At 44.7% G+C, this 12,160-nt stretch overlaps 1 protein-coding gene across 3 annotated transcripts; it reads right to left on the bottom strand.

Moving 5' to 3' along the window:
* Window positions 1-514: 514 nt before the first annotated feature.
* peli3 (pellino E3 ubiquitin protein ligase family member 3) lies at window positions 515-11,478 on the bottom strand. 3 transcript variants are annotated; one of them, XM_088990024.1, is made up of 7 exons: window positions 11,260-11,478; window positions 7,254-7,451; window positions 6,102-6,231; window positions 5,859-5,960; window positions 5,579-5,791; window positions 3,327-3,515; window positions 515-1,576 (listed from the first exon to the last, which is right to left on the bottom strand). In XM_088990024.1, exons 2-7 carry the CDS (start codon window positions 7,421-7,423, stop codon window positions 977-979), a joined length of 1,404 nt encoding a protein of 467 aa, XP_088846150.1. In that variant the 5' UTR covers window positions 7,424-7,451; window positions 11,260-11,478; the 3' UTR covers window positions 515-976. The 3 variants fall into 3 exon arrangements, with proteins under 3 accessions (XP_088846150.1, XP_088846149.1, XP_088846151.1); XM_088990023.1 differs by having other exon boundaries at window positions 11,264-11,477; XM_088990025.1 differs by lacking the exon at window positions 11,260-11,478 and having other exon boundaries at window positions 7,254-11,230.
* Window positions 11,479-12,160: the final 682 nt, after the last annotated feature.

Here is a 12,160-nt window from a genome sequence, read left to right as displayed (position 1 = left end):
TGTTTCCATTCCAAGGGCATGTGAGCATAATTATGTTGTCCATTTTGGTTGGAGCCAATGACAGAAGAATTGATGATGGCGTAACACCCACCCAGGCATAATTTGGACATACTATAACTACAAAGGTTAGGGCCCAAAGTCTCATCATGTTCAAATTGAAACAGAAGCCAAACATTCTAAAGCTAAAGGCAATAATATTCGTCAGAATACCGTGCGCATTCAGATTCATATTGCGTTTGAGGAATATGAATTAAGCCGCAAACAAAATCCTCTTTTTTTACTATCTCAATTAGTGTCGACTGAAAATGACATCACAGTTGCTCACGGTAACGACCAATCACAGCTCATTGTGTTTGTGAGTTTGGTCATGTGACATTCTCTCTTAGCCGATATTGGTTGTTACCTGCGCAACTGTGATGTCATTTTCAGTGGGAACATGGCTGCCAGGAGAGATGAATAAAAATGCTTCTGCTGCTTATTTCATGTTTCACAAACATGTTAGGTGAGTTCTACCACACCGAACTCATTATAAATACATTTTTAAGATAAGTTTGCAAAATAATACACATATTTTTCACCTGTTGTGTGTTTTTTTCTGTCTCTCTCGTTCTGATGGTTGTTGGTGACCTTGAATTATTTTTAGCATGATGGAGCTTGGAGACATATTACAAAATCAGCACCTAGCTCGCAATGCCTGACGTTGTCATTTGGTGACATTGGTGACACACGAATCAGCCTCACGCTCATGTCACCACAATTTATTTACAAATTCTGCATAAACATATGATGTACCACGTGACGTCTCTGCCAGTACTTCTGCTGCCGCATGTTAAAAAGGAATTGTTGTGTTTTGGGGGCCTGTAACGGATTCATTGTCTTTTCTTTTATTTGTATATTTTTTTCATGAGGAAAGGTGATTTGGGTTAGAAGCGTGGTAAGGGAGCAAAGCGGTGCCAAGGCCCCGAGCGTGTGGTCTTCAATCGACGGGGCCCTGGAAGATCAGTTTGATGTGGCCCCGCTCGCCTGTCAACCAGGTCCCGCAGAAGGGGCACGCGGCGTGGAAGGCGTGCGTCCCGTGCGGCAGCGGGATCTGACTCCATCCCGCCGCCGTCTTTTGGGAGCAAACGTGACCGCAGGGGCAGAAGGCGTGAGTGGGCGCTCCGGCGTCCAGATACAAGCCCCCCTCGCAGCCCAGCCACAGCGGCACATAGGGCCCCACCCGCCTGCACATGGGGCACTCCCTCTCGCCGGTGGCGGGCGGCGCCGTGCCTGCCGGCCCGGCGGGGCTCTTCTCTTTGCGGTAACCCCAGTTGTGGTAGCCGTGCACGTGGCCGCAGTTGACGTACACCCAAGGTTGCTTCTTGTCCACGATCTCGCGCTGGGCCAGGCTGGGGAAAGCTAGCGTGTTGAAGCCCACGGGGCATTGGGGGCGGGCGGCGTTCAGCTCCTGGCGCAGGGACTCCAGCTGCTTGAGGGTGGGCGTGCGGCGCAGGGCGCCGGGAGTCCGCCAGAGCAACGTGGCACCGCATAGGTCAATTAGGGAGCCATCCTGGAGGGTGTTGGACTCATTGTCCACCTGCACCCAGAGAAAGGCAAGAACATGAGTTTGTCTATTTTAATGGTGTCAATTTTTTTACCACGGGCTACATTGGACCGCTCGTTAACGTTTCCTCTCGAGGGCCATTATGAATTTGGGGAAGCTGTGACAATGTTTCATCCCCTCCACATATTACATACAGAATAACTAGTTTTTCAATCTAAAGTCCAAATTAATGACTGTTATTGTGGTTTACATGGGACAATTTGTAATTGTGGTTCAAACTTGATCAAGCATCATGGCACTTGACATGCTTGGTTTGCTTTCGCGGGCCGAATACAATGATGCGGCGGGCCAGATTTGGCCCCCGGGCCTTGACTTTGGCACCTGTGGTCTATTTCATCCATAGCTTGTTGGTCGGTGCTAGTTTTTGACAAAATGGGCATGTTTGAAGTACAATTCTGTGTTGTGAGTGGTATTGACGTGGACTTATGACCCACATCAAATCCCCCATCAAGGAAATTAATTTCATGCAATTTTTTCATACCATAGTGTTGTTCATGACAAGTACAGACATGCCCTTACAAACATTCGCATTATGAATAACGGGTCATAGAAAAATTTTGTAGTAACATATGTAGTATTCTTTCCAGTTGTACATGTACGTATCTTTATAGAGCATATATTTTATTAAATGTTTATTTTCTGTACAAACCAATACAGGTTACTTTTACAAGCCTTAAGCATTGTTATACAAACCTTAAAGGACAACCGACGTCTCCGGACAAGGTGTGTCCATAATTTGTAAAATCACTTCAAATGACTTCTACTGAGCGTTTTTTAATAAGATACCCCCGCATATAGCTATATTTTACGTTTTAGGACTCGCGCTGAATATTCAGGAAGTCTTGTTTTTGAGTTGATGACGATCCCCACGTGACGTCACGTCTGGAACGCCCCTGACCGAGAAAGCGACACTCAATGCATTTTGCGGTACTTTGTTTGGTCTGAAAACTTCGTGTTGATCCGTGTTGATGGCCAAATTAGGAGGACAACACATAAATAACGCGATGGTGAATCGTTGTGTGTTGCTATTTGATACTAGTTGACTCAAATTCCCAGCAGACAAATCAGCCCATTTCCAACAGAGCTTGGGGGCCATCTTTTGCATTTTCTGGGTGCTACATTGCTGTCATTGACGGGTCGAATTGCTATGGGGGGACTCCTTTAATCAATTGCAAACATGTATGCTTTCCTTTTCAGAACTATTTGAATCATATTCATAACTGGATGAGTAACAAGAAAGCATCTTCTCCGAATCTGAAGCGATTGTTTTGATTCTCGAGCAAGGCAAGATGTCTTGCCGTGACGCCACGAAGATGCGGGCGGGACCTTCTGAAACTGGCCATTTCCGGTTTCATATTGAAGTCATTTTTGGACACGTTAAGTCATTTTTATTGGTGTTTTTCATTTGACCAAAAATATCATACTGCGTGTTTTGGGTATTTTAGATGCTATAAAACGGTTTCCTGGTGTTAGTTAAAAAACAAAAAAGTGACGTCGGTTGTCCTTTAAACATACATTCCATACAAAATATAGCACTGAAGCAACTTATGAACGAATTCACCTTACGAACGACTGTTCGGAACGTATCTGGTTCGTAAGTTGGGGAGCGCCTGTATATAAAATGAGGCTTAAAAATCGGGAAAAAATGAATCCCCGCCATTGTCAGATGCTGTGCGATGGGATGTCCCGCAGACATTTGACGTTTTTTGCTATCAATCCTTACCAACTTTCCCCTCTGCTGTGCCGATCGCGTCTCCCTCAGGGCGAAAACGTTGCCGCAGACGGAAATTTCCCTCCAGACGCCCGGAGCCGGCTCGGACACAAAGTCGCCGGCTGGGTGCATGACCAACACGCCGTTGGTGGTCAGGCCGTCCATCAGGCCGTCCGATGTCCTCCACTTGGCGGCGCGCTCCTGTGTAGAAGAGAAGCGGGAGCAGGAAAAGATGGACGTCAAGGTGAGGAGAAAACATGGGTTGGCCCAGAGGGAGGATGGTGGAGGTGGATGTCAGGTGGGTGTCGCTATATTTAGCCCTGTACTGTAGTGACTCATGCCGAGAGGTTCACCCACGCCTAAGAAAAAACTAATTCCAGAGAAAAAATATGATGAAGACAAAATGAGCAATGCAAAGTATTTTGCAGTGTAGCTGCAGCGGAATGGCCCAAAGTGATGTCATTGTTAGCGAAGAATTATGAAGCATGGCTCGTCTGCGTGTGTGTGCGACGGGCTTCTGATGAATGTTGCATGGGCTGAAGTCATGCTGACTTGAGAAAGCTATTATTAGATCTGCGCCGCTCTCACGTGTCACCTTTTCAACAAACGGATGAGATTCCACCAGCCCTCCACCCACCCTGATGTAACCTTCATGCCGCAGCTATCCCCAAATCTACCGCATCTGCCATCCCTCATACAAACCGACAGTGACGGCTTGAGATATGAAATTAATCCGTTCCGTGATCTTGCTCACAACTCAAAACATTCAAATCACCAATTCCCAAATGAAATGAATGGAAAGGCCTTTAATCCATTCTTAGTGCCCCCCCCCCCCCCCCCCCCCCCGCTCCCATCTGAAAAAATTGGGGATGATAAAATTACATTCCATGAAAAAGAATTATTTCGAGAAAGAAACCAATGAATTTGCAAATCGGCAAGTGTGCGTGAGGGGTGTAATATCACCAGTCACCACAAGATGGCAGACAAAACTCGTTTGCATTTACATTGGGTTTTATAGTGCTCAAAACTACACGAGTAGGCCGAATATATATACTGTATTTTCTGCACTAAAGGTGCACCTAAAAAAATATTTTTTTCAAAAGCTGACCATGCGCTTTATGTATGGAAAACGTTTTAAAATATGTCATTCATTGAAGGTGCCCCTTATAATGCGGTGCACCTTATGCATGGAAAAGGTTTTTAAATGTCATTCATTGAAGGCGCGCCTTATATTCCAGACAATACAGATTTGAAATGATATGCATGACAAAAATTGTGCTGAAATAATATGAACATTTTGAGTGAGTTTGTTTTTGTGGGGGTAAAAAAATTGCACAAAATGAGTTCTTGCAATGAACTCATTCGCTCCCATTCCCGAATGTATTCAGAAGTTGAAAAGTGTGACGTGGAGCACCATTCCCAAATTTGTTCTGGTTTTGGTTTTTCTTGCAGGGGTGTCAATAAAGCGCTGGTCAGACCTTTTGGCAATATTTTTCCCTTCCACGAGGGGGCAGCATTTGCCTTTTGTCCAAGTTAGCGCTTTGTTACAGCTCCAGCTGTTGTTAAAGTGCTATATAAATCAATGTGTATGGATGCTATTGTTTTTTTGTACAACCATTTCAAGCTCAGACAACCCCAGACCCATATAACTTAGGAATTAACTCTATTTTTCTGATGAAAGAAGAGAGTCTAAAGTTTCCAACGCTGCATTGAATGTTTATGCAGTCCTAAAGCTCAATATTCTGTGGGTCCTGCCATTTGAGTGAAAATGACAAAAACCCTGGCACTGGAGTGGACACATATTTGCACATCGTATGGCAGTGAATTAGTTAATATTGGTTTATGGTTCAGCGGTTTTGTGCCAACCTTTAATGGTGTTTTATGCAAAAGAGACTTTTGTGCAAATATCACACCGCATGGTTATTAGGTTATGCCAACAATGCCACAGATGTTATTCATTACCCCGTTGATGGCTTTTTGCACTGTTTGTTACATTCTAGCAACTTTTTTAAGCCTGCTTTGTTAATTCTAGCTACCAATTGTGAAATGAGATGTCATACAGCACTTGAATCGCAAATGCGAGCAAAGTGGAACATTGGCTGTATGTGGAAAAAAAACGCATCAGTCCAGGATTTTTGCGGGCTGTCGTTTTCTGCATTTGCAAGTAGACACTTGATTAGGTACAGGTGAGTCAGCTTTACCACAAAGTTTGTCAAGCATGATGAAGATGTCGCAATCACTGGAGTTAAGAAAGCCTCACTCACCCCCAGGAAGATGTTTTTCGAGGAGTCAAAGCCGGCAGCGTATATGCGGGCCGTGTAAGGGGCATTGCGCTCGCACATGATGCGGCAGGCGTAACGGGAGATGGTGCTCTGCGCCGACTGACCTCCGCCTCCGTCCCCGCTGGCGCATCCCCCGCCTCCGCCGGATGTGTCCGTTACCACAAAGTCGATCATGCTCTCCGTGGAGCGACCGATCTAGGGGGGAGAACACAAATGCAACATATCAATCACGCCCACGATGCTTTTATTGTGTTCCACTCACCTGAAACATGTCCGTGTTTGTGTCATGCGTGTACTCCACGATGACTGAGTGGCTGCGAGAGAGTGTGTATGAGATACTGTGTTGGCTTTTGTTGCTGAGTGCCTGCCAAGGAAAACAACAGCAAGACGGTTTTGTCTAGGATCCGTGTTCCCCAAGATTTAGTGAGCCTAAATCCCAACACTTCGTGAAAATGAAATTCTTTGGAATCACACGCTCATACTGTCAACATATTTTGTTTGTTACCTTGGACACAAGAGGTGTTGAGATGTTGTGGATGACGTCAGGTTTGACCCCGTTGGCTTTTGGTCTCTTATACAGGGCCAGGCGACTTCTCCTGCGACCCTTATCCCCACAAGCCAGCGAGCCATTGTGCCTAAAAATAAAAAGGATGGCACCAGCACCATCAGGTCTCAAAATACATCCTAGTTTTTTCGTCTTCAGAAATGTCACTGTCAAACAAATCTTTCACGCTTCCGCGCGTAGTTGCGTCAAAATGGATCTCGGTTGTGTTGATTCAAACCAATAGCTTCTCCAGGGGTCAATGCTGGGGCCCCTATTGTTCAATCTATATGCGGCAATGCAAGTTGTATATACATTTCTGTCGTTAAATTCATGCCTTTGTCACGTCTCGGCTCGGTTACTATAATGGGCTTTATTTTGGAGTCAACCAATCCTCCATGAAGCACCTCCAGCTGGTCCACAATGCTGCTGCTCTCCTCTTGACTGGTACTCGTAAGAGGGAGCAGATCACTCCTACTCTGGCATCCCTTCACTGGCTCACTATACATTTTCAAGATCTCATTATTTGTCTTCAAATATTTAAATGTCTTCGCTCGTCCTTACCTTTCCTTGCTCATTTACCCTTACGCACTTTCCCGAAGCCTCAGGTCTGCTGACCAGACATTATTAGATGTGGCAAAAACTAAACGGAGGCTCAGAGGGGATTGAGGCTTTTCCGTTGCTGATGCCACCCTCTGGAATGACCTGCTACTGAACATTCTGCTCGCCCCCTCACTGCCCATCTTTCAAACCCACCTCAAAACTCACTTGGCATTTGGCTCAGCATGATTCCGAATTTATCTTAGTTTTACTCCCTGGTGCTTTCTACTATCTTTGTGACTGCTTTATTTCCTGTATTTGATAGTTGTCCATTTTAATCTGCTTTGTTACAGCTTCAGCTGTTGTTAAACGCTATATGAATCAATATGGATTGTACAAAGCCGAAATCCTTGTCTTTGTCTCGCCTATTTGGATGACATTCAATTCAACAGGGCTCTGAACAAGCTAACCTCATCAGCACGGTGTAACCTAATCAGTGACAAACGTCACTAATGTAATCACGGAGGCACTTGCTGGGGCCTCCAAGATCCCCCAAAAAAAGTCAAGATGCCTCACCCTAAGACGATGAGCTCGCCGTACGTGATAGGCTCCCTGTCATCGGGAAAGACTCCGTCCGGAAGCCGAGAGCTGGAGCCCAAGGGAGGCAAGGGCTGGCTCTTGTAGGGTGGGCGCAGCTCCAGAGATGGGGGGGGACACAGCGCCTCGGAGCTACCCTCCAAAACCATGCCCACTGGCCACTACTGGGGACTGATGCTGGGGAGGAGAGGTAGACAGTTGGTTCCAAAAGTACATTAGCGGCTCATCTCCCGTGTAGCTCGACTCGATCAAACACATTGTGAATGTTACAGCCCACCCTCCTATCTATTGGCTGTCAATTAGCTAGCTAGCTAGATAGCTAGCTGGCTATCTCGCCTTCAGCTGCTCTACCCCCAAACTCTGGAACTCACTTCCTCCCAACATTCGTAACATTGATTCTCTTCCCACCTTCAAGTCCCATCTCAAAACCCACCTATTTAAAATTGCATTTTTCTGTGTTGCTCTCTCTCTTGTTTCTATTTATAATTGTATTTCGTGTATTGCATTCTATTTGTGATTGTATTTTATTTATTACAGTACCTATGCTTGTCTGTGACTGTAAAGTGTCCTTGAGAGTTTTGAAAGGTGCTTAAAATGTAATGTATTATTATTATTATTGTTATTATTATTAGCTAGCTTTCTATCAATTTGAGTTATTCCGGGACTGTAAAGTGACCTTGAGAGTTTTGAAAGGTGTTTATAAATGAAATGTATCGTTGTTATTATTATTATTATTATTATTATTATTTTTACTATTGTTGTTGTTGTTGTTTTTATTGTTATTATTATTATTATTATTACCTCCTTCCCCCACTCAAAAGCATGACACAGCCAGATACATACGACAGATGCTTGATCCTAACCGTCAGCAGATTAGACAGTCATCATGCTCTGCATTCCGCAGTAAAGCAACAGCATGTGATATCCTGACCATGAACAGTGACAAAACTTGAAACGCAGCTACGAGGTGACCCTCTCATTGGGTTTGATTATATAACGAAGAGCGAAGAAGATCTTCACCATCGGATGACGGATGTCAGGCAACCGGAGGCCATTTCATTAGCCTTGCCTGGATATTGAATGGCGGGGGCCAAAGGAGGAGCCTGGACAAGAACACATCATGGAGCTTGACATGCTGCTATTTCCACAATGGTTTCACAAATGCCATCTGCTCGTGGGAGAAAGGGAGGAGTGAGGATGAAGGGCGCCGAGAGGTGATGCTCGTCCCCCCCCAAAAAAAAATAATGGAGAGGGAGAAGCAGGAGGATGGCGGTTGGGCTTTCTTCGTGTGAGCATGCTTATGACGGCAACAGCGTGGCAGGCAGGGTGATGGATTGCCACGCTTTTTCTAATCAAGCTACAGTTGCGTCTCGGGGTGGGGGGGGTTGGAGGACAAAATCGAGAAGACAAAGGAAAGGGAAACCATCGTTGACGCTCTTTCATCCAAGCTACCCCAAATATAAAGAACGGTCATGGAAATCGACTCTACGGCCTTGTGATCAACCGATATGACATCATTTGAATCTATTTCTTGTCCTGACCTTGAATGGAATTACAAAACGCGTTTGCGTTTAATAGCATCAAGCGTGTGTGCGTGCGTGCGTGTCCGTTCCATATTATGTAAGATGAAGAGTGCTATGCACCTCCCACACAATTTCTCACTTCTCTGTAACACTCCAACTTTTAAGTACTGGACTGTTGCTTCATTTGAGTGCCGCTAGACAGCGGCATCCACAGACTACAACAACAACATCTTGAGATTGGACGAGTGGGACCAATCGTAGAAAATGCACTGAATTGTGAGGACAAAGGACATGTGGACAGTTCGAGGCACTCGTAGAGTTCAATGCATGCTCTTGCATATTAATCTATGATGTCATTGATCTTAACCTACTTCTTGCCTTCTATGTGTCTCCTGGTCAGCCTTACACATGAGTCAGCATTTCCCAGAATGAAAAGGTAAGCAGGCTGATTTTAAACTATGTGAAAACAAGCACTTCCATGTTCAGGTCAAAGGTTGGCCTGCACGAGGAGACAGGAAAAGGATGCGCAAGGCTCCATTTTGGCTCCAATATCTGTCACAACTCCTGCTCATTCCTTGTATTGAACTTTCAGGTTCATGATCAAGGTAAGATGCAACGGTTTGTTGCCACAATGCCTTCAACAATTTTTGTGTCTGAAGCACCCTTGGTAGTGCCAGGATAGTCCCCTTCTTCTTCTTTTCCTTTCTGCTTTACCTTCAAGGAGTCCCCACAGTGAATCAGTGTCCTCCATCTTCAAAGGTTTGATTCACTTTTTTTTTTATTACATTTTTTGCTTGGGCTTGCGAACGCAAACTCGACATGACAAACGCATGGCGGTGACAGTGAACTCAATTCAATTCACTTGACAACAAGCTGCATAAATTCATTCAAAATGAGGCTTGCAGCTATTTCAGGCCACTCCCGATGCAAGTTTACACAAACGCTCAAAAAAAGAATCATATGCAAACTATGTTGACTTAAAAAAAGGCTTTCCTGCAGTTATTTCAGCACGAAGGAAACCTCACGTGACGGGTGATATAGACACAATGACAAATACAGTAAAGTCTCGTTATATCGATATTCAAGGGAGTCCGAAAAAATATCGATATAACCGGGACTATCGATATATCCGACCCTGTTTGCATGTAATTTTCTCCGTGCGTGCATAGAAATAGTATCGATATAACCGGGACTATCGATATATCCAATATCGATATAACGAGACTTTACTGGAATACAACAAACTGAGTAGGCTTAACTCATTCTCTGCCATTCATGAATTTATTCGGGAATTTAAAATATGACAGAGCGCCATTCCCGAATTTGTTCGGGTTTTGTTTTTTCTTGTTTGAGTGCCGATAAAGCGCTGACCATGTCTCTGGCAATGTTTTGTTTTCCTTTTCCACAAGGGGCAGCATTTCCCTTTTTCAACCTTTGCGCTTTGTTCCAGTTTCGGCTGTGAAAGCGCTATATGAACCAATACTGTATGTATGTATTGCATTGTATTTTGGACAGCTGCCCTCATTTCAAACTCGTATAACTCCAGACCCATAATTTAGGAATTAACTCTTTTTTTTCTGATGAAAGAACAGTCTAAAATTTCTTGTACCCTGTATTAAACGTTTATGTAGTCCTAAAACTCAATATTCTGTGGGTTCTGCAATTTGAGTAAAAATGACAAAAACCCTGGCACTGGAGTGGACACATTTTTGCACGTCTGGCAGTGAATGAGTTAATAATAAAAGGAGCCTATTGTGTGTGTGTATGTTATACAGTACTACCTCCTGACGAAGCACATTGAATTAGAATGCAGCATTAAATCATGATACACAAATTACTTAAATGTTATGAGGCTATTTTCATGCAGTACTGCTGTTTTTCTTTGTTGAATTTTTTTTTTCTGGTGCATTTTTTTATTCCGAAATATGGCGCTGGCACCAATGATGAGGGAGGTTAGGTGTGATGATACTCAGAAAGACAGTCGTGGGATCAGCCGTTTTGAACATATTTGATCCTGACGAACCAGCCTTCAATTCATTTCCTCATTCTCGCATCGATGAGGATGATGATGATAATAATGACGGGGAGGAGAAGAATGGTGTCACCTTATCAGTAGGCCATAAATGCCTGGGAAAACAGCTAGGGCGCCCGATGAGCTCTTTGCCATCACAAGTGGTTCGGCATCTGCCTTTATAAGTACAGAGACTGCCTTTGTTTTTGTACGCGCTACTACGCACGCGCACACAGGGGATTCCGTTTCCAGAAAACATCAGCACACACGAGAGCACGCAAAGCCCACCCAAAAAAAAAAACGTCCGGATGCGACAACACATGAATCCAACATGAATGTCGGGGACATATGGAACAGATGACAGGCCGACACTGAGCTGCCATTTGCTTTCACGGACGCCCCGAGCTAAGCGGCACACAGAAACACAAAACAAACGCGTCATCCTACTCACGCACTGAGTTATCTTTTCCAACGGGGGTCGTAAACCGGTTTAGAATTCTTCCTTGTGGATTGGGGGCTCCTGACAGTCCACGTCAGTCCCGCCTAAAGGGAAGAAGGGACGTGAGGATCCAGAGGAGTATCTCCCTCTCTTTCTCTCAGGCGCACACACACACAAACACGTTGATATCGATATTGGGTGTTGCGTTCAAAGACGTTGGTAAATTCCCCTTTGCAAATACAGTTTGTGGCCAAATGAGTACAGGTGTTCATCTTCATGTTACACTTTGTCACGGGCGACTCACAATGCGCAGAGCTCACCTCGAGGGCCGTCGAGTAAATGCTCTTCGATGGGTTTTTTTTCGGTAGCCCGCAATGGTTGTGGAGGAACTCTGCTTCCTGTCTTTTCTTCAGTGGCCCTGTCTCCAGTCCAAACATCATGGCTGGTCTCACCACTGTTTTATACACTTTACCTTTCATCCTAGCTGAAAACCTTCTATCACACATCACACCTGACATTTTTCTCCAGCCGATCCAGCCTGCCTGGACATGCTTCTTCACCTCTTTTCTACACTCTCCATTGCTCTGGACAGTTGACCCCAAGTATTTAAAATCCCCCACCTTCTTTATTTCTTCTCCCTGTAGCATCACTCTTGCACTTGGATCCCTCTCATTCACACACATATGTTCCGTCTTGCTGCGACTGATCTTCCATCCATGCGCACCAAATCCAGCAGACAACAGCTTCTTCCCCCAAGCCATTAACTCTTTGAACTCTTTCAACAGTAGCCAAAATGGAACTGTATAGTGCCACTTAGCATTTTTTTTTTACGACGATACTAGTGCAGCGTGTTCTACCGGAACCAAATTCCTTGTGTGTTCTACATACTTGGCAATAAAGATGATTCTGATTC

The sequence above is a fragment of the Hippocampus bargibanti genome, linkage group LG02, assembly GCF_051943395.1.
Source record: "Hippocampus bargibanti isolate YZ-2025 linkage group LG02, ASM5194339v1, whole genome shotgun sequence".
NCBI lineage: Eukaryota > Metazoa > Chordata > Actinopteri > Syngnathiformes > Syngnathidae > Hippocampus > Hippocampus bargibanti.
Note: the sequence above shows the minus strand (reverse complement) of the source record. Positions and strands in the feature narration are given on the sequence as shown.